This window comes from Heloderma suspectum, chromosome 10, assembly GCF_057233095.1.
Source record: "Heloderma suspectum isolate Gila_16-S chromosome 10, 16-S_ref, whole genome shotgun sequence".
In the NCBI taxonomy this organism is placed as follows: domain Eukaryota; kingdom Metazoa; phylum Chordata; class Lepidosauria; order Squamata; family Helodermatidae; genus Heloderma; species Heloderma suspectum.
The window spans coordinates 7,490,489-7,513,400 of NC_139467.1; the positions used below are offsets into that span (position 1 = coordinate 7,490,489).

Here is a 22,912-nt window from a genome sequence, read left to right on the forward strand (position 1 = left end):
GACCAACATTTCCCAAGTTGCACAGATTCTGTAGGCTTACAGACCATTTTTTTTACTTTCCGGAATTTTAGTCATAGAAAAAGATGTAAATTTAAAAAAAAAAACACCAGCTGAAAATGCACATTTCCCCCATAGCCTAAAGCATGAAAATGTGTATTTGGAAGGGAGGATTTACACATTTGGGGGCATTTATGCATTTTTGCAAGTGTGAATTTGCGCAAATTTGTGAAATTGGAAAAAATCTGATTCCATCAATGAGCGGATAATGGAACGAAAGGCACTTGGTAATCCGGGAAACGCAGACAGAATAGATTTCTCAAAAGCCAGACATCCCTAGTTACTTGATTGTGCAGTAGCGTGATGAAATGTTGCAAACTTCAACTTAAGAATCTATAGGTTATAGCAGCAACTTGGTGCCCTCTAAATGTAGTCCTTGGTGTAGGACTACAGCTCCTAGCATTCCAGTCCATGGGCCATGCTGGGTGGGGATGATGGGAGTTGAAGTCCAAAACATCTGGAGGGCACCAGGTTGGGGCCATATGGGTTATAGATATGGAAAAGAAATGCAGGTGGGGAACTGAGGCTGAGGTAGTAATTGAGTAGCAGTAGTAGTATTTATTGTGATTAGTAGTAGCAGTATTTTTAATACTATTATTAGTATTTATTACTACTATTAGTAGTAGTATTTATTATTACCATTAGGAGTTGTAGTATTTATTATGATTAGTAGTAGTGGGAGTAGTAATATTTGGTGTTGGGAACAAAAGGGCTCCCAAAGGCAAAACTTGCCCGAGACCATGAGTCCAGGGGACTTGAATCATGTTTCCCTGGCGCACGTCTGACACTTTATCATAACATGACACATATGAGGCATCGACTATGTCAGACCACCGATCCACCTGGCCCCACAACTGCCTGCTTCAGCCGTTCTCCATGGTCTCAGGTAGGGGTGGCCAAGTGAGGCACTTTTCAAAGGACAGTCCTCTATTTGAAGGCGAACTCTGTTTGAAGGACTGTGCAATCCAAGTTTTGGCTTAAAGCCAGTGGAGGCTGGCAACTGATGTCCGTAGGGCGGTGAATCCACTCTAGGTTTCTGTCAGGACCAGTCAGAACTCTAAAGGAGCACTCCAAGGTGTTTTGCACCTTGGACAGCTCCTTTAGAGCTCTGACTGGTTCTGACTGAAATCCGGAGCGAATTCACTGCCCCACAGACACTGGAGCCACCCGCCTCCATTGCTGAACGCTACACCACCCTCAGAAGGGAAGACAGCAGGGCCTTGATATTGCCCATCAACAAGGGGGAGGCTGAGGAAGCCCCCAAGGTCACCTGCTCACCGTCTTCCCCACTATGGTGAGTTGTGCTATGTTTCTATTTAAATTATGCTAATTATTTACTATGACTTGCACTGAGGCACATGAAGTAGCATATGCAAATTCTATGCACATCTGTGTCTTCCTTTGTCCTCTTTTTTTCTCTTTCTTTTGCGATGTGTAGGGGGTCGCTCTAGTCTCAGTCAGGGCCTTTCCCAGCCTTGCGAACTGAGGGTCCTTTTCAGAGCATGGACCTGGCTGGGACCTTCTGCCTGCAACGTACCTGCGCCTTTACCTCTGAGCAGTGTCCTCTCCCCATTATCCACTGGGTGATATTGGCTCAGCCCTGCCACCCACCCTGAAAAGTACAAATGGGGCCAAAGCACATCATTTATGCAGAGTGGAGGGGTATGATGGTGGCAGCTTGCTTATAAACGAAGGCAGGTAGTGACCCGGTTCACACATAATGACAACCCAGTATACAGGAGGAGTATGGGTTGAATCGTGGGTTGTTTTTGAATTGTGGGTTTCCATTATGTGTGAACCCTGCACTGTTGTTTAACTATGGGTTGTTAACCATGAACAACTCAGAAAGAGACCCCACGGTTTGTTGTTGGGTTGTGTCCATGAGTCAATGAAAACCCACAATTCAATGACAACCCATACTCTGGGTTGTCATTACATGTAAACCAGGCCATTATTTTGAAGAGCGGGACTTGAGTATCAACACTGCAGGCTTAAATTGGCTTGACAGTCTTTTGCTCTTCGCAGGGGACCCTGGGAACCGCAGCTGTGCAAAGGGGAGCTTGGGAAACTCTTCATGCCTGCACTTCCCATCCTAATTTGTGGGAAGAAGCCATGACATTTAAAATGGGATTGGAAAATATTGATGCAAGTTTGTACTGCAGATTTCCCACTTTTTATGTTCAGGAGTACAGTCCCCTCAAGGAAGACAAATTTAATCATGTTTCAGGATATTCCAAAGGTTTTCAAACAGGCAAAATAGGGACATCAGGATATCAGCCTGTCCTGGGTAGTCTGGAGCGATGGCAGGATCTGTGGATGGATGTATTGATCTCTGTGACTGTGGTTCCAGAAGAAGCCTCAACAGGGGCACAAGGCCAGCCAAGCGGTGACCTTGAGAGAGGTGACACCGGAGCTTCGAATTGGGCTCCCTGGCCGTTGCTCTGCTCCTTATGACCCGAGAGGCCAAGCAGGGCCTTCGCTCATCCGTCACCAGGCTGTCAGAGTGGGGCCCCCATGGAGGACCGGCTGTGACCCATGGGCTAGGACCGAGCTCATCCATCATTTGGACTGGCAGCTAAAAGGCTGGGGCGGGGGACGGTGCCGGAGTCCCCAGCCTGACAAAGAGGGAAGCAAAAGGCAAACTCTGTATATCGGAACATCTGCTTGGGAGCTGGAAAAAGGAAGAGAGATTGTATTCATAAAACACATGGAAAAGGAATATGAGGGCCTAAGCAGACGTGACTTTAAATCTGTGTCTAGCAGCTGCGTCTTTTTTTCATCTTTACTCTAGAGGAGGTGCAGGGGCCTTGATCTGGATCTTTAAAGCCCCTCTACCGCCAACTCTTACTGTTGCTTCTTGACCCTTGTACAGGTTTCTCAGGAGACAGGTAAGGTGGTCTGGTACTCCCATCACTTTAAGAATTTGCCACAGTTTGTTGTGATCCACACAATCAAAGGCTTTAGCGTAGTCAATGAAGCAGAAATAGACGTTTTTCTGGAATTCTCTTGCTTTGTCCATGATGCAGTGAATGTTGGCGATTTGATCTCTAGTTCCTCTGCCTCTTCGAAACCCAGCTTGGACTTCCGGTAGTTCTCGATTCACATACTGCTGAAGCCTAGCTTGTAGGATTTTGAGCATCACCTTGCTGGCATGTGAAATGAGCGCAATTGTGCGGTAGTTTGAACACTCTTTGGCGTTGCCCTTCTTTGGAATTGGAATGTAAACTGACCTTTTCCAGTCTTGCGGCCATTGTTGAGTGTTCCAAATTTGTTGGCATATTGAATGCAGCACTTTAACAGCATCATCTTTTAGGATTATGATACCACCCTAATGGCAGAAAGCGAAGAGGATGTAAAGAGCCTCTTGTTGAGGGTGAAAGAGGAGAGTGCAAAAGCTGGTTTGAAACTCAACATTAAAAAAACTAACATCATGGCATCTGGCCCTATCACTTCCTGGCATATAGAAGGGGAAGAAATGGAAGCAGTGACAGATTTTACTTTCTTGGGCTCCAAGATCACCGCAGACGGTGACTGTAGCCATGAAATTAAAAGACGCTTGCTCCTTGGGAGGAAAGCTATGGCAAACCTAGACAGCATAGTAAGAAGCAGAGACATCACCTTGCCAACAAAGGTCCGTCTAATCAAAGCTATGGTTTTCCCAGTAGTAATGTATGGCTGTGAGAGCTGGACTATAAGGAAGGCTGAGCGCCGAAGAATTGATGCTTTCGAACTGTGGTGCTGGAGAAGACTCTTATGAGTCCCCTGGACTGCTAGGAGGTCAAATCAGTCCATCCTAAAGGAAATCAACCCTGAGTGCTCATTGGAAGGACAGATACTGAAGCTGAAGCTCAGATATTTTGGCCACCTAATGCGAAGAGAAAACTCTCTGGAAAAGACCCTGATGCTGGGAAAGACTGAAGGCAAAAGGAGAAGGGGACAGCAGAGGATGAGATGGCTAGATAGCATCACCGTTGCAATGAGTATGAACTTGAGCACGCTCTGGGAGAGAGCACAGGACAGGAAGGCCTGGCGTGCTATGGTCCATGGGGTCATGAAGAGTCGGACACGACTGAACGACTGAACAACAACAACCGCCAACTCTAGGGCGTCAATACAGATTAGCCCCTCTGTGCCTACTCTAGAGTAAAAATGGAGCACGGGGGGAGACATAGGTAGCTGCTAGGCACAGATTTAAAGTAGGGACTGTTTTGGCCCTAAAGGAAAGAGAAGGCAACAGGAGGGAAAAGCTTGAGAAGAAAACAAAGTTTGTAATGGCCTGTTGATATGATGGGTGGAATCACATAGTAAAGATAACGCTTTTTCCTGCACTGTTCCACGTGAGGCTGCTGATGGCAGGGAGTGTGCATGTTTGCATATGTCCCCAGGGGAAAAGACCTCCCTGCGTTAAGCTGGGTCTTCTCTCTGACATGCTTCTTTTCTGGGATAGCGGGGATGTGCAGGACCTTTTTCTGTGGTGGAAGATTCAAATATTTAGTCCCCACACCTCCAGCAGCCTGAAATGGTACGGTCCAAGAAAAAGGACTACCACTAGATTTTGCTGCCGATCCTAGAAATGGCCCCTTGTCAAGATAGGGGCAGTTGCATCGGGCTGGGAGTCATGGAGGCCTAGATCACTGAAGTTTGCATATTGGGTTTGAGACAACACGCTGAATGTTTGGCTGCAAGACCCTGTCAAGCTTCCCAAGGGATGGAAACGGCAAAAGTGGTTTGTGGGAAATGTTCGGCCATACCTAGATGCTCATGTGACACTCCCCACTTAAGCAGCGCGTGTCCAGGAAACGCTGGAGCGAGGAAGCGCTGAGCTCTGCCATCGTGATGGATGCACATCAGTCCGCTCCCCGCTCTCAGCTCCCTAAGGAGTCCAGAGTTTGGGGATTCGGTGCCACCAGAATGCTGATGACACCCAACTCTATCTCTCCTTTCCATCCAAATCCAAGGAAGCTGTTCTGGTTTTAAATTGGTGTCTCCTGCCAGTAATGGACTGGATGAGGGCAAACAAATGGAAGCTTAATCCAGACAAGACAGAGGTGCTCCTGGTAACTTAAAGGCAGCTTAGAGAACAGGGATTCAACCAGTACTGAATGGGGTTTCACTCCCCTTGTAGACTCAGGCTTGCAGTTTGGGTGTCCTCCTGGGCTCGACCTTGAGCCTGGGTGCCCAGGGTGGTGGCCAGGAGAGTGTTTGCACAGCTGAGGCTCATGTGCCAACTGCACCCATTCCTAGACATGTCTGATCTGTCAACAGTCACGCATGCCTTAGTTACATCCCATCTGGACTACTGTAACCCATCTGGAGTACCGTTACATGCTCTATGTGGGGCTGCCTTCGAAAACCGTTCAGAAACTCCGGCTGCTCTAGAATACTGCAAGCCAGACTGTTGACGGAGGCCAGTTGCAGGGTGCGTGCGACCCCCTTGTTACAGCAGCTTCACAGGCTACCCATCTGTTTCCAGGCAGAATTCAGAGTGAGGGTTATGACCTATAAAACTGTATATGGCTTGGGAACAGTGTACCTGAAAGGACGCCTCCTCCCATATGAACTTGCCCAGATCTTAAGATCTTCGGGAGAGGCCCATCTTTTGGGACCACTACCTTCAGAGGCGCATTTGGTGATGATGTGAAAGAGGGCCTTCTTGGTGGCTACTCCCTGGCTGTGGAACTCCCTGCTGAGGGAGGCTTGGTTGGCTCCCTCTCTGCCTTCCTTCCACCGGCAGGGAAAGACTGCTTTATTCCAGCAGGCCTTTGGCATGTAAGTGGGTCTGTTGTTTTTATCCTGTTATTGTTGTGGCTTTGTGTTTTGATGCATTTGTTTTATTGTTTTAATCAAGTTTTATTTATGATTGTAAGCCGCCTTGAGTGCCATTTTTCTTGGCAAAAAGGTGGGGTACAGATCAACTAAATCAATACATTAAATAAGTAAGATTTCCTCTCCTGTGCCAGAGGGAGTGAGGACTGAGGAGGTCTGAGAAGAAGCTGTACTGTTGATAGAAAAGAGCAGACAAAAAGCATTCTTGAGCCAAATGTTCTTGTCCAGAGTCGACATAAGTTGTCCAAATGGTTCCCAGAAGGAATCTTGACAATAGGTCACTGTGGATTGACCGGGGGTGTGGAGGAAAAGGGAGGATCAGAATTAGTGTGGAATCTTCCTGCTTAAACCTTTAAAAAAAAATCAGAACTACCATCAAGGATCTGTAAACTTTCCCATGGCTAGTGCACTCTTGTAGTTAGTTCCAGTAGTAAACTCTCGCCAGGGTTTGTCAGGCTCTCATGGCTTTAATGCCTAGTGTGGCAGGCAGGCAGCTCAGCCAGGGGAGCTTTCCCCAGCACCGCATTGCTGGGGTAGTGGAATTTGTTGAATTTCTGCCTGTCTGGAAGCTTTAAAAGCCCAGGAACCCGGCCTGGAAGAGAGCCAATGTGGTCTAGTGAATGTACTGTTTTTCCTGGAGCAGTGAGACCTGGATTCAAATCCTCACTCAGCCATATAGCTCACTGGGTGGCCCAAAGCTTGAATTTTGGGGGGAGGGGCAGGAACTGCTCGAGCCCGCCCCCTTCTTGAAATGCCCTCTTAGCTACTGTTTGTGGAAGACGATGGGTATGTGTGTGTGTGCATGGTTTGACTAAAATAGAGGGTGGTGGGCTTCCGGTTTTCATTAAGGCCCTCGCCCCCCCCATCCCATTCAAGCACTGGAATGGCCTTGGGCAAGCCACTGTATCTCAGCCTATCCTACCTCCCAAGGTTGTTGTGAAATGCTTTTCTGAGCTCATGGCAGAAAAGGTGGAATGACAAAGGTGCAAAGGTGGGAGATTATTCCAAAATAGATCCATGAACAGAAGAGAAACATCTCAGGATGCTGAAACAAATATTATATTTGTAGGGAAAAAAACCAATGCATTTCGGGCTATTGGTATTTTAAAGGCTTCTTCAGGGGGCTGTGAAATAATACAGGACAACACATTACTAAAATAGCATAGAATTTTTAGCGCTGGAAACATATAAAACATTGCAAACTGCAGATAGTTTGCAGACTTACATACAAAGACGTCTGCAGAAATTCTTGTAATAAATATCTCTTACTAAAATTCACTGGTGACTCAGAAAAGTGTTCAGAAGACTGTAGAGTATATTCTATCTGTAGAGAAAATCTGCTTCTGCATTACTGATATGTTAGAACAACAACAACATTGAACTGTTTGCCAACCTGGGTAAAAAAAAAAAAATACCCTGAGCATTCATTTATTACATTTCTCTACCACCCAAAGCTCTCTGGGCTGTTCACAAAGATTGGAAACCTTAAAAATACAATATTGTACATAATAAAAAACAATTTACATACAAACATGTAAACAGACAACGCACACACGCATGCGCACACACTGTCTGTCTGTCTATCAACAATTATAAACAATCTTTTTAACAAGTATAAATCATTTTAACAATCAACAATAAGAAATCCCAGGATCCAATTAAAAACCTCATTGTATGCTGCCAAATGCCTGAGATGTGTGCTTTTGCATTTTAAACTCACTTTTTGCACTTTAAATGCAAGGTGCAATCCTATGCATGTTTAGACAGAAAAAAGGCCTACAAAAAGTCCATGGCTAGCTGGGGCACTCTGGAAGTTGTAGGACTTTTTCTGCCTAAACATGCATAGGATTGCATTCTTACTCCCCGCCCCCAACCGGTCCTCCTTCAGTTGCTGGGAGTTGTAGGACTTTTTTTTCTGTCTAAGCATGCAGAGGACTGTGCCCTTAGTAGCACCACCATGACTGCAGGGATAAAATTGAGTTTGCCAGCCCAGGTGTGGACCAGTTTGCCACCTGTCCCCATCATCTGCTGTGTGGTGGGTGGTCTTTTGGGGGGCCTCCGGGGCTCCAGACTTCAGTCCTCGCTGCCCCACTGCTTCTTGTGTCGTCATCATCTTTTTGCTGTTGCAAATGTGGCTCGAGAAAACTCCAGGACGGCTCCAGGGAAGGTCTCCAAGTAAATGGGGGCCAGACTTCTTACCTCTCTTCTCTTTCCTTGGACAGCACCCCTATCCCTCCGAAGAACAGAAGAAGCAGTTAGCTCAGGATACAGGACTGACGATCTTGCAAGTGAATAACTGGTAAGGGCCTCTGTGTGGCCGCAGAGATGGGTTTGTGGGCCATCTGCCAAATTCCCCCCACACACACACACTCCTTCCCTCCTCGGCTAGTCCTGAAGTTACTGTGGTTGTTGGTGGCTGGGGGGAGTTCTACTGTGTGGACTTGCATGGAGGCAGACATGCTCGAGGTTTTCTCATTAATACATATTAGGATATGTTGTCAAGCTGCTTTAGATATTGCTTGTTAGAAAATGGGGCTAAAAATATACACGTAAACAAGTCAGTAAAATAAATCATAAAACGAGGAAAGGTATGGAGAGAGAACCCAACAGGGTCCTCCCATGAAGCAGATTGGCGGGAGAGCCAGGACAGGTAAAAGGAAGGACTTCTCCACACAGCGCAGAGTTAAACTATGGCATTCGCTACCGAGGGATGTAGTGATGGCCACCAGTTTCGGTGGCTTTAGAAGGGGAGTGGACAAATTCCTGGAGGAGAAGGCTGCTAGTCCTGATGGCTCTGTGCTACCTCCAGTATCAGAGGCAGTATGCCTGTGTACACCAGTGGCTGGGGAACATGGGCAGGGGGGTATTGTTGCATTCGTGTCCTGCTTGTGGGCTTCCCAGAGCCAGCTGGCCGCTGTGAGAACGGAATGCCGGGCTTGGCAGGCCTTTAGTCCGATCCAGCAGGGCTCTTCTGATGCTCTTCTCTTTTCTCCTGGCTTTTGTAGGTTTATTAATGCCAGGCGGCGCATAGTTCAGCCTATGATCGACCAATCAAATCGTACAGGTAGGAGGTCCTGCTGTCAAGGGGGAGCATGGGGCGCATTCTTGTGGTGGTGATGGGCTGCCAGCATGAACATTCCTGTGATTGCCACTCTCTTGCTGTACACAGTTCCTCTGCTTGAGCTGACCAGTGGAGGCTGCTAGCTCCGAGGTCAGAGGGGTGGTGAATCTACTCCGGGTTTCAGGCAGAACCAGGCAGAGCTCTAAAGGAGCTCTCCAAGGTGCACCTTGGTTTCAGGCAGAACCAGGCAGAGCTCTAAAGGAGCTCTCCAAGGTGCACCTTGGAGAGCTCCTTTAGAGCTCTGCCTGGTTCTGCCTGAAACCCAGAGTGGATTTCCCGTCCCACTGACATCGGAGCCACCGGCCTCCACTGGGTTGACCCAGATGGCTCCAGCTGGCACTCGACTGTCTGTGCTTCTGGGTGTAGCACAGTGTCCGGGCATCACACCCCAGCAAACGAGGGCCATTTTTTGTTTTCTTTTTTACATCCTGTAAAGTCCCAATGGAATGCAAGTAGGGGGATTTTTGCTCTCCTGTTCCTCTCTTCCACGCAGGTCAGGGTGCCCCATACAGCCCTGACGGGCAGCCGATGGGAGGCTACGTCATGGACGGGCAACAGCACATGACGATCCGTCCCCCAGGTAAGCGGAGATCAAAGTCGAGGGAGCGAAGGAACGGAGGGGCAGAATGCAAAGCATTGGACGGGATGCCACGATCGTACCAGTCTTCTCAGTTGTGGAACACCGTTTCTGCAAGACACCGTCTTGTCCATCCCATTATGCAAACTGTGTTCTGAGTTGCCCTGGCGTTCCACACAACTTTATTGGGGCTCTTCAGTAAGCAGCCTTGTACTGGCGGACATAGAATTGCAGAACTTTTGAGCCGGAAGAGGCATGGAAGCCATCTAGTCCAACCCCTTGCTCAACACCTCTAGCAAAAGAGAAGCTCCCCCCCCCCACACACACACAATCTGTTCCACGGTCAACCATCTCTTGCATCTAGAAAGTGCATTTATTTATGTATTTGTGATATTTATAGACCTCCAAATGTGACAAAATCCCTAAGCGGTTCACATATAAATACTCAAATCACATGTAATATACAATGTGAAAAACACAACATGAAAAGCTGTTCCAGTTACAGTAAAAACAATACAATACAAGGAGCAGTAAGATGGAGCCCCATGATTAATTTAATTGCAACCCCGGGGAATGCCTGGGTGAACAAGTGCATTTTCAGAAGGTGTTTGAAGGATGCCACATTTTCTGTCTCCTAAGGTTTAGCCGAAATCAGCTTCCCTGCCATTTCTACCCACTGGTTCTAGTCCTGCCCTCTGGGGCAGCATTTGCTCCATCTTCAATGGGACACATCTCAAAAACACTCTGTCTGTTGTCACTGGTCTTCCCAAGCGGGACGCATTCTAGGTGTGCTCCACCGTGGTGTCTCCATTCAAACTGGGCAATGAGAGAGCATTGCGGAGGCTGAACCGATGAGCCCCCATCAAAGGAGAGCACGCCTAAAGCTGAGAAGGGGGGTTGGGGACCTGAGCGACATTCAGAGGTTCTACACCAGGTGTACAAAGTGCGTGAACCGACTGGATAAAACATTGTGCTTCAGGCGATCTCCGTTTAGGCCAGGGGCTGGCAACATGTGGCTGTCCAGATGTTCTTGGACTGCAGCTCCCACGATCCTCAGCTAGCATTGGCCACTGAGAAGTTGCAGCTTGATACATCTGGAGGGCCCTAGGTTGGGGAACGCTGGTTTGGAACCAAAACAGGATTGTTCCCACCCGGTCTCTTCTGCAATTGGTTCCTGTTGATTTTCTCCAGGTCCAGTCAGAAAAGCTCCCGAATTTGAGCTCCCGAATTTGAATGCAACCATTTGCAGTCCACGTCTGAGTGGCAGAACTGGAAATTTAGCGACCTGTTGCTGAATGTTTGTGAACGTTAAATCTGGGGTCTAATGTCAGAGGCGGTATGCTCTTGAGCTCTATTGCGTTGTTTGCACACTTAGGGCGCAATCCTGTGCACGTTGAGACAGAAAAAAGTCCTACAACTCCCAGCATGGTTCGTGGTTCGAGTGTTGGCCTGGGACTCAGGAGACCCAGGTTCTAGTCCCCACCCACTCAGCCATGAAGCTCACTGGGTGACTTTGGGCCAATCACAGACTCTCAATCCCAGCCTACCTCACAGGGTTGTTGTTGTGAGGATAAAATGGAGAGGAGGAGGATTTATGGACGCTGTTTTGGGTTACTTGGAGGAAAAAAGGCGGGATATAAATGCAATAACTAACTATCTAACTAATAAATGCCCCAGCCAGCATGGTGCACCTTAAATACACATTCAGTAAATTACTAAAGGTGCAATGCTATGCATGTCTAGACAGAAAATGGTCCTACAACGCCCATTGCCTTAAATATGTGTTCAGTAAATGACTAAAGGTGCAATCCTATGCATGTCTAGACAGAAAAAGGTCCTACAGGCTGGGAGTTGTAGGACTTCTTTCTGTCTAAACATGCACAGGATTGCGCCCTTAGATGCTGCAGTCCCTGAGCTACCCACAGTGGGCACGTGTGAATCGGCCCTCCATAACTGCGCCCTTGCATGCGAGGTGAAAGTGGGCCCAGCTTGGCCGTGGTGCAGGAAGGCTTTGACCTCGGTGTTTCTGCTCTGCTTCCAGGACCGATGGGTATGGCTATGGGTATGGAGGGGCAATGGCACTACATGTAAAGCCCTGAACGTGCTGACGACACCAGAGGGGAAGTGAGTATCGTGGGAGCGTGAGGTGGCCGGGGCGCTCACTGGGGCTCCTCCTCAAGTCCTTGTGGCTAGATTGAGAGCCAGGCACACAGCAAGGCCGGGCTTGGCACCGGTGCCTGCCACGCAGGGCTGGCGGCAAGGGTCGGCGTGGTGGGGCACCTGCCGAGGGCCCACACCCCAGCAGGGGCCCTCTGATAAGAGCCCCCTGGAGCTGCTCCTCCTCTTCACCACTGCAACCTGCTCGTTTCCCTGCCTCTCGCTCCGGCCCAATCAACAAAGGTGGGGAGCAGGAGCCGCCGTAGCCTCCTTGCGCCCTGGCCCTCTGCCTGCCAAGCAAGCGAGAGGCAGCCACGACGAGAAAAGGGCGGGAGAGCAAGAGCAGCCGGTGACAATGGCAGTGAGAAGGTGGATTCGCTGAGGGAGGGGGCCCAAGGAGGGTGTCCTGCCTAAAGGCCCTCTGAACCCTGGAGCCGGCGCTGCTGCCGTGATGCCCTCCCCAGCGAAGTGGCCGGCCCTTTGAACTGCCCCTTTAGAATTCCCCACAAAGCTCTGGAGCGATACCACAGCAGCGGTATTGTGGGAAATGTTAAGTGGTGGCTCCCCTCGAACCTGGCCGGTGCATTTACGGATCGATTCAACATGCATCCTCGGTGCGGGAGTTGGATCTCTTCAGTCATTAACTGCCGCCATTCCAAGATTTAAGTGGTGGATGGACACAGCAAAGCGAGCTTTGGTTGCTGAGCGGTATAGAAATGCAATATTTTTTTTTTTTTAAGCCTCAGTGACGCTCATTCCTCACCCCTTCTTTGGCTCCCACAGGTTTCCAGACTCGGCTAGGTGTGCGGGCAACATACCCCACCAGATTTACGGACCCGAGACTCCTGGTGCATCAGGGCCCGGTGCGCCCGTCCTCCTGACCTCCCCTGCACTCTACAAGAAGGTGCCACGGACTGTCCTCCCTCTCCCCCCTTCACCCTCTACAGCCACGATGCACGGCCACCGTCCGCACTGCCACGCTTGACCAGAGGAAGCGGCCTCCCCACTCCCACCCCTCCCGGATGGACCAAGCACAGACAGAGCGTCCCACGTGGTTGTTCCCCACCCCCACACAGTTCCTTTTCCCTCTCCCTCCTTTGACAAAAGAAGGGCTGTCTTGACAACACGTAGCCAAAAATTTCAAGGGTCCAGGAATCTCCAGCAGCGTTTCGCCTGCCGAGGTCATAGGGGCCAGTCAACGGATCACAATAAGCAAGCTGAACTTTGATGGAAATGGATCCACCCCACCCCCCTGGCGTTCAAAGAGAAGGAGGGAAGCGGACAACATCAGTCATCTTGAAAGAGAGAAGTGGAGAGGGGAAGGCTGTGGAGTTAACTTTCAATTTGTTGGGGTCTGTGCTCTCCCCCCACCTCCACCCCCACACAGACCACATGCACTGTTCGTATGCTCCCCACCACTGTCTGAGGGGGCCAAAAGCCAGCTATGGGCACAATTGTCCCTCCACGGACCTCTTTTCAAAACAAGACAATGTTCCAAGCAGGGTTTTGGTTTCGGGTTTCTTTCCCCCCCGCCTTCCTCTTTCTTTCTTTCTTTCTTTCTTTCTTTCTTTCTTTCTTTCTTTCATTTCTTTTTTCTTTCTTCAGTCTGGATGTGATTAATTATTAATTAATTATTGGTGTTGATGCTCAGAAAGGGGAAGTAAATTAAATTGTACGGTTTTTTTTTCCCTTTTGGGGGGTTCTTGTTTTTATGTGCTTTTTGTTTTGTTTTGTTTTTGTTTTTTAAATGAGAATAATTCAAGAAAAAGAAAACCAAAATGAACTAACTGCGCAATCTGGTGTCTTTTGTTTTGTTTTGTTCTGTTCTTGTTGGCTTGTTGTTGTTCAAAGACAGAGAGGCAAAATGTTGTTTACCTCCTCCTTGTCATATTAGAACTGGAGTGTCGGAAGAATTCCCCTGAAAATGCTTCCAGGGGTGAAGAGAAATCAAAGGAGAACAGGTTGGGGGAAAACCAGCCACTTAGCGTGCAGTCCTATGGGGGTAGTTGGCCACTTACAAACTCAGAGGTGACTGACTATTCAATGCAGGACAAGTGGAGTGTGGAGGGGAGCTTCTCCTCCATGCTCCGGCCACCCTGCATTTGCCGATTTCAGCTGTCTAGCCAAGGCACCTCGGAGTGGGAGGGGGAGGCTGGATGGTGCACAGGAAGCATTGTAATGGTGCTTCTGCTGTCCCCTCCTGTCCCTGCCCCCAGGAACGCCCCCTGTTCACACGCTCCACACTGCTCTTCTGAGCGCGGAGCTGGGGACAAACTGCACTGCCTACGAGGCGGCGGGGGATGAGGTGGGGAGGGGTTTTTCTGGGAACCGACCTCAGAGCACAGGCTCCAAGATCAGTTTCCAGAAAATGAAAAATCCTATGGCTGTCTAGCTGCTGTATAGCAGCCATAGGATTGCACCCTAAGGGTGCAATCCTATGCATGTTTAGATGGAAAAAAAGCCATACAATTCCCAGCATACCCTAGCCAGCATGGCTGGCTGGGTGATGCTGGGAGTTGCAGGGCTTTTTTTCTGTCTAAACATGCATAGGATTTCACCTTTCAGGATCCTGGAAGCACTAATGTCTAATGGTCTGTCTACATCACACATTTTAAACCAGTTTAACTGTTGGAATGACTCTTCCTATGAAAACTGGGAATTATAGTTCTCTGAATTCTTTTGAGTAGCCTTCCTCAACTTGGTGCCTTCCAGACCTGTTGGACTGCAACTCCAGTCATTCCCATTGGCCATGCTGGCTGGGGATGATGGAAGTTGTAGTCCAACCCATCTGGCAGGCACCAGGTTGGGGAAGGCTGTGGTAGGGCAACTTTCGGGGCACCTCCACGCTACAAACCCATACCTGCTTTGTACCAGCTTAGGTGTCACAGCTGCCCCCAATCAATTCTGGTCATCGAAGTTTGGCATGGGGGCTGCAGATTCTCTTAGAGATCCCTTACTATTTATTTATTACATTTATATTCCACCTTTTTTCCTCCTTAAGGAACCCAAGGCGGCATACAAAATCCTCCTCCTCCTCTCCATTTTATCCTCACAAGAACAACCCTGCGAGGTGGGTTGGGCTGAGAGTCTGTGACTGGCCCAAAGTCACCCAGCAAGCTTCCATGGCTGAGTGGGGACTAGAACCCAGCTCTCCCAGCTCCCAGTCCAGCGCTCTAGCCACTGCACCACACTGGCTCTTGTCTGCCCCCATCTCAAACCTGCAATTTGCAGAAGTCCCGGCAAAGGAAAATGATGGTGGAAGTAGTTTAAATAGCCTATGGAATAGATATACTCTTGGCACTTTAGAGAACCATCCCCAGAGAGATTTTCAGATTTCCACCACCCACCCCACCCCCAGCTCCCTGAGAGAGTAGATTGTGTTATGATAGAGGGAGTTTATACACTTGTCTATACTTGTCATATGTGTATATATATATATATATATATATATATATATATATATATATATATATTTTCCACTATTTGCATGCACCCCGCCTTTCCATTGCAGTAATCAAGGTGGCTGACAAGAGTCTACTGAACATCTGCAAATAAAACAGTCTAACCAGAAATGCAGCTGCATCATTCCATGTAAACACAGCCAATTGTCCCCAGCCCAAAGTGAATAACAGAACAGATTTATTACGAAGCAGCCAGGAAGAAACCACATTGCCCATCTGTGGTGCCCTCCAGACATGTTGGATTTCAATTCCCATTGTCCCCTGCTATGGCAGTGCCAGCTGGGAGTGATCCAAGTTACAGCCACGCACATCTGGAGGGCACCGTGTTGAAGAAGGCTGAAACAGTCATTGCTGCTTGCCGAAAACCTAGCAGTGATGGAGCCCGTTGTAGGGGGCTATTCCATTGCCGTTTCTGGTCAAAAAGGTTCTTTGAGCCATGGAAGCACTACAGAAACCTGCAACACTGCTAAGCAGAATGTGCGCACCACAGGATGCCACCAGGCCTCTCTCCTCTGGCCTTTCAACGCTTGGAACTGCTCCTCTCCAGCCGATGATGGCATCAAGTTCACACGTTCAGTCCCAGTTTTCTCCCTCTGCACCCAGGATCGGTGCCTGGCACTCTTCCAGGTGTGTTGGACTACACCTCCCATAAGCCCCAGACAGCATGGCCAATAGTCAGGGTGATGGGAGTTGTAGTCCCACACATCTGGTGGCCACCAGGTTGGGGAAGGATGGCCTACAGTACCTAGCTCACAGTCAACTCACAGCAACATAGGAAACCTCCTTCTGTCTGGTGATACAAATTGTTCGCCTGGCCCAGTGTCTTCTGCTTTCATGCTCGCCCTTCTGAAGTTCTTCATTTCAGCCGAATGCATAGCAGAAGTCCAAACTGGCATGGCATGGCTGCCAGGCGCCCTGGGGTGCCCTGGAGTGGCTCTCACCAGCCTACGGTGACCACTGCCACAACACCCCCAAGGATGGCACCGATAGGCATGAAATTCGCATATGGTAATTTATAGGCAGAGATGCACATTTGGAAATGACGGGCAGCGCCCAACTGCGACATTCCGCAAACTCACATAGCGCAATCAGAGCTCCGCTGAATCTGTTGTGCAATCGGCACTCCATTAAGCTTGCACAATCGGTTGTGCGAGCAGTTGCACAACTGGTTGCACAACGGGTGCATTGCACAATGGGTGCAAGCAGTTGCATAACCAGTTGCACAAGCAGAATGCAAAACCGCTTGCGCCAACATAGCTTCAGTTGGGTTCTTCTCTTGTGCATAGTTTGGAACCTGGTTTCTGCCAGCACCACATCATTCACACCAACGGAATGACGCAGTTGAGGATGACCCAATGGCTATAATGGAAAGAGAGATGCAATGCATCTCCCCACAGCAGGGATGGCTGTGGCCAGGTGAGCAGCGCCCCTGCTGCTCAGTCTGCTGCTGTCCAGGGGCATGACTGTGGATGGGCCACTTCGAGGCCCCCCGCCTGCTCTCCCTTCTTGCTACGGCTCCTTATTTTGAAACTGGGCAGCCCCTCCAAGTGGAAGATGCCCCCAAGCAGCGGCTGTCCTTTGGAGATACACAGTTTGGATCTTGCCTCTGCCACAAGGCAGCTTTTTTAAACTCCTGTCTTTCAGCTCCCCATCTGTAATATGGGGATGATGCTGCTGATCTGCCTTACAGGGTTGTTGTAAGGATGACCGAGGACCACTTTGCACCATCTGAAGTGCAATATAAAATGCTAAAACAAGCAAGAATCTTGTAGCAGCTTAAAGATGAATATGTCTATTACGGCATAATCTTTCATGGCCTGGAGTTGACTTCATTAGACTCATGAAGTGTTGTCCTCAGTTTGGCAGGTACAAATGCATAGGCACCTGGGGGGCGGAGGGGGAGTACAGAAGGTGGGTCTGGATTGCTATCAAATGCAAAAAGTCTGGTCTGTGATCATTCCATTCAACTTAAAGGTATGCAAGACTGACACAGCATCCATTCACAACAGCAGCAGTGGGTGAGTGTTCCCAAAATAATCTCAGCATTGAGGAGTAAATGACCACCTGCAGTGGGAAGGAAACGACTGCCTCCATTCAGTCCCAAACAAACACATCAAACTTCATCATTCTTTCCAATTCAGCCATTTCACACCGGAGTCTCTGTCTGCAATTCTTCTGTTGCAGGAAGCAACTTCATATGAACTGCCAATAATTCTTCTTCTGAAATGGGAGAACTGGCAATTATCTGAATGCAGGATCTCCCTGACTCAGAGAGAGATTCCTTAAGACATCAATGCCACATGGTCTCCATTTACTCCACCCACCACCTATGGCAGCAGAGGCGGAATTAATAATGAAGTTTGATTCCATTTGTTTGGGTCTAAATAAAGACAATGGTTTCCTTTCCCACTGCAGATGTTCATTAGCGCAGCCATGTACCCAGAGTACAAATCCCAGGGACCAAGTAAGGTGGTGGCATGCTGAGTTCTGATACTTTGAACCTTAATACAGCCTTCCCCAACCTGGTGCCCTCCAGATGTGCTGGGACTGCCATGAGTGGCTGAGGCATGCTGGGAGTTGTAGTCCAACACATCTGGAGGGCACCAGGTGGGGGTAGGCTGCCTTAATGCGTACCGAAGCTTCCAAATATTACCTGCCAGATTTATCTAGATGGCCAGTATTCATGTTTGGCTGCCAGACCTCACGCTTTTTGTTTACTAGTGTACACCAGGGCCATGACGTCCACCTGGAAGCACCTTGCTTGCAGAACAAGCAAGTCCCCTTGGGACTGTGCAGGTGTGTGCGGTGGGGGTGGGGCCAATTTGGCTTTAGGCCAGGAGGGGGACCCAATGACTGTTCCATCTATGATATCAAAATGTTTAAAGCAGAAGCACGGAATCTCTTTCTGCCCGAGGGCTGAATTCCATGTCGGAGAAATTCTTGGGGGCTGCATTCTAGCTGTGGGCAGGGTTTAAGGCAAAAGGGGTGGGGCCAAAATGCCAAAAATACCACCCTATTGTAGCTTAAAGTTCTTACTGGCAGACATGAAGCCTTAGCAGAGGCATTTCAGCCATTTAAAATGACCAGGGGCGGGGAATGCACCAAAGCTGTGAAACGTCCAAATGCGTGGTGTTTGGGGGAAGGGGGCGGGGCCAGGAGAAGGGGGCATGGCCTTCTGAGATCCCCAGGGGGGCAGATAAATGTACATAATCACATTAGGCGGCTGTGGCCAAAGGGATGCTCAGATGTTGCATACCAGCCTATGGCTTTGCAGTGTTGTCGGAGTCCTGCCATCTTCAGCTATAACCATTAGGAGATAAGCTCAGATGTCGCATACCAGCCTATGGGATGCTCAGACATCAATGGGATGCTCAAAGCGATGCTCAGTGCAATGGTGCTCAATGCGATGATCCTATGGGATGCTCAGACACAGATGGGATGCTCAAAGGGATGCTCAGACGTTGCATACCAGCCTATGGCTTTGCAGTGTTGTCGGAGTCCCGCCATCTTCAGCTATAACCTTTAGGAGAGCTGGTTGGCCACTGTGTGAACAGAATGCTGAGCTAGATGGACCCTTGGTCTGATCCAGCAGGGCTTTCTTATGTTCTTATGAGATGGGCTGTTGTTTCAGAAAGCTATCAAGTGAGATGTGGGAAGTGCTTAATTCTTTGGGCCAGTTCGCAGAGGTTTTTGTATGTGTAAAGGCCAGAATTTGCTGAGGAGCAGCAACATTATCATCATTCCATGCCACTGTTCAAACTGCGTGATCCAGGCACGGGCAGCCTTAAGGCTTGCAGGATCTCCTTCTGCTTCTGTTTTTAAACTTGGATCCTGAGGTCCGCTAACCAGAACCAGGTGCAAAAGAAAGTGGCTAAGGACGGAGCTAGATGGTGGCTCAAGAGGCAGAGCCAATTCCCTACTTTACTCCAGGAGCCATTCACTGGGATGTCCTGCATAAACAAATACAAATAATAATTAAACGGCAATTGATTAATGATTATAATAATTAAATATTAATTAAATATTAAAGAATTAAATGTTAATTATTATTTAATGATAAACAGAATAAATTTTAAAAACTACATCTGAGTTACTACAGATCTGAGAATCTAAGAGCCTAATATTTGCCAGTGGGGAAGCCTTATTGTTGTGGCTACTGTTAAACAAATGGGAGACAAAAACCATTGCTGAGTGATGGGAAATGATCCAGTGGATCCTGCTATACCTTCTGCCCATCCCAGGTAAGCTGTGGAATTTATTTTATTTATTTGTTACGTTATATATCCTGCCATACACAGCCCAAGGCAGTGTGTATGATCCTTTTCTTCACTTTATCCTCACAACAATCCTGTGAGGTAGGTTAGGCTGAGCATCACAGGCCTAAAATCACCCAGTGAGCTTCATTGCTGAGTGGGAACTTGAACCTGGGTCTTTCCAGTTGCAGTCTACCACACTAATCGCTACACCAACTCTCCTGCTCACTTCCTAACAGTAACTCATTGGATGCTGGGGGCTCTGATATCAGTGGGGCAGTGAATTCGCTCTGGGTTTCAGTCAGAACCATTCAGAACTCTAAAGCTTCTATCCAAGGTGCAAACCACTCCATGGGTCACTCCGTGTTGGGAATCTGACCCAGTTTAAGGATTTTGTTTTTAGAGTTGACCAATCAAAAGAAGGAAGGCTGCATTATCACAAAATCTGATTGGGGGCTCGCATTATACAATTATCCTCAATACAAAACAAACAAATCCCTGCATGTAGAAAAACTAGTGTGTCAGGGACCAGGCTTCTACAGCCAAGCTTTCTCCTTAGCATGCTAATTATCTCAGGTGTGAAGAATGTTTATGTTTGCTTTTGGCCGTGTGACACTCACCTGTCCTGTCCCATTCCACCTGGAAGCAGAATTGCCCAGGCATGGGTTTACCACCGTCCTAAGAATTAGCCTATAGATCAGGCTTGCGGAACTTGGCGCCCTCCAGATGTATGGGACTACAACTCCCACCATCCCCGCTGATGGGGAATGTGGTCCCACACATCTGGAGGGTGCCAGGTTTGGGAAGGCTGATCTATAGAGAGCCTCTCCATGCTGGCAGCACCAGTTTGAGGTGTGCTGGATGTGGCTGCCTGGCGTCTCACACTCGAGGCAGCAGGAGAGAGAGGCTGTGGCTGCCCCTTCGCCTGCTCAGCTCTGCTGCCGCCATCGATCCGGGAGGCGGCTGGCTGTGATATCTCATCGTGGGTCAGCCTTGTCTTGATTAGAGGAAGGGGATAACGGCCCTCTCAGGGCCCGCAGCCAGACATGCTGATGGATAGCCTGGTGGCCCAGAGAGGGATTAGAGCAAGCGAGAAGCGTTAAGAGCTCTCTGAGTGAGCAGATCTTGGATCCATCAGGTCTGGCCCAACCTGCCAGCTCCATCTTTGTCCTGGAATTTGGATGCTGCAGTGTCCCACCTTCATGGGTACCATGCCAGGGGCATTAGAAGACCTCGGACCATAGGGCCCGGGCCCTGAATCTATTTCCTTGGGCCCAGGATCTATTCCCCATGGTACTGAGTGTCTGCTGGTGCAAATGGAAGGCTTTTTTGCTAAGCCTAATTGCCTTGCAGGGGGATTGTAGCTAGGGTGGGAAGGGTTAACTCTCCGCTTCCCAAATGCTGCAGCCCCCTCCCCAATCTCGGCCTGGTTTGGGATGGTTTGGGGCAGGGTGCCAATTAACTGGAATTTCTGTTGAAATGATTTGGATGAGAAATTAATTGACTGGCTTTGCCTCTTGTGAAATTTAAATAAATCCTAGAAATGATTTCTACATTTGCATACATAGATATAAATTAAGATATGCAAATTTTATGCAGATTGGTGTGCTATGGCCCTGGGCCCCAAATCTTTTAAGTGCCTAGCAACTCCCCTGCACCACGCCACATCCCCCCACTTCTCAAGGGGCCCCTCCATAACAAATGGTTTTCCTACTCTGGAAAACATAATTGCGTGTAGGAATAATAAATACGGAAAAGGTTTTTTTCCTGACAAGGGAAGGGCCAAAGCAAAAGCACTGGGGACACTTTGTTTAGGGAAACGTTTATAAAACTTTGCATGGTGCAGAGTAGGACAAATCTGTCAAGTTCAGTTTCTCATTTTTCAAATCAGTCCAGTTCATCTTGTCCATTTCCATATCCGTTTGAGATATTTTTTTAAAGAATTCCCACAAGAATCATATGCTTGTTTTGCTCATTTCTCCAAATGAATGCTTTTTTGTGCGCAATATTGCCAAATGCATGCATTTTTGTAAGACATTTCCCCTAAGATATACTTTTTTGTGTCCATTTCTTGACTGGAGAATTCCATTGCAAAATTTGGAGACGTGTGAATTTGGAAGGGGAACTGAATTTTGGTTTGTGGACATGATCGAAAGTGCAAAATTAGGTATGTTTGCATTAACATGCAAACTGAACAAATTGCTCCCCATCCCTAGTGTGGGGACAAAGAGATCAACCCTGCCCCCTAATAATTGAATTTGGGTTCATACAAAGAAGCTGATGGGCAAAAGGAAGCAATCCTTCTTGTGTGTCCTGCTTTACAGTCCTCTGTTCGAAAGGCTGCCCAGTCTGAGTACAGTATAAAAATAAAGAGCCATAAGGAGGGAGTGCAAGTGGTTCGACAAATTCCTGGAGGAGAAGGCTAGCCGCGGCTACTAGTCCTGACAGATCTATGCTACCTCCAGTATTAGAGGCAGGATGCCTAAGTACAGCGGTTGCTGGCGAGCATGCGTAGGAGAGAGCTGTTGCGCTTGTGTCCTGCTTGTGGGTTTCCCGTGGGCAGCTGGTTGGCCACTGTGTGGACAGAATGCTGGACTAGATGGACCCTTGGTCTGATCCAGCAGGGCTCTTCTTATGTTCTTATGAGAGGATGGTTCTGCTTGCACAAGATGACCAGTGGAAGTGTAGTGGCAGTGTAGGACATTGCCCATTGTCATTGCTTCGGCATTGATACCTGAGCACCCGCAACTTGTATGCAGATCTGTGTCCTTTTGGTGATGCATTTGCCCTATTTTGGTGATGCAGCATAAGCAGCCACCCTAACTTCTTCAGGCAACGCACAATTCGCTTACAGAATTGGCTGGTAGTGGCTTAGAGGTGGTTCGAGAGAGGGCAATTTGACAAATTTGTGGGCTTTCCGTGGCTATGAGACAGGCTGGCTGGGGGGAACCTCCCTATGCAGGTGCAGTCTACCACTAAATACCAATGCTGGTGACAAGGAATAGGGCATGGCCATGAGCTGGTGATTTCCTAGGGAAATCTGGCTCAGAGCAGCTAAAAACAGAATGCTGAGACTGGATGGACCTTGGCTTGATCTTTTTGTTTTAGTTTTAAACAAAGACGGCCACACATGTGCAATGGCTGGACGTGTGTGCTGGGCGCCACGTGCAGTGCAGACTGCATGTTTATTTCCTACATGGGATTGCCTTTTGGAAGCCTGGACCCTATCCCTTTCTCATTCCTGGAAACACTACAGATGCATATATCCACCGATAGACTGCTCTCTCTCGCTCTCTTGCTCTCTCTCCACACACACCCCCACACGCATGCACGCAACACAGGCCAACAACCGCTGCTGAACCATTTCCAATTCCAAGCCTTTGCTAGGGACAGATTAACAGCAAACAAGGGGGCTGGGTTCCGAACTAGGCTGTGCTAATTTACGGGGCATCCATGTCCC

At 48.6% G+C, this 22,912-nt stretch overlaps 1 protein-coding gene across 2 annotated transcripts in view; it reads left to right on the forward strand.

Moving 5' to 3' along the window:
- The window catches only part of MEIS3 (Meis homeobox 3), a 61,865-nt gene extending 48,334 nt beyond the window's left edge, over window positions 1–13,531 (forward strand). For both annotated transcript variants that reach the window (XM_084814324.1, XM_084814323.1), the window contains exons 9-13: window positions 8,106–8,182; window positions 8,889–8,947; window positions 9,498–9,584; window positions 11,623–11,705; window positions 12,522–13,531. In XM_084814324.1, the coding sequence (XP_084670450.1) occupies window positions 8,106–8,182; window positions 8,889–8,947; window positions 9,498–9,584; window positions 11,623–11,672 (273 nt within the window). In that variant the 3' untranslated portion in view covers window positions 11,673–11,705; window positions 12,522–13,531. The remainder of the gene's footprint in view (window positions 1–8,105; window positions 8,183–8,888; window positions 8,948–9,497; window positions 9,585–11,622; window positions 11,706–12,521) is intronic.
- Window positions 13,532–22,912: the final 9,381 nt, after the last annotated feature.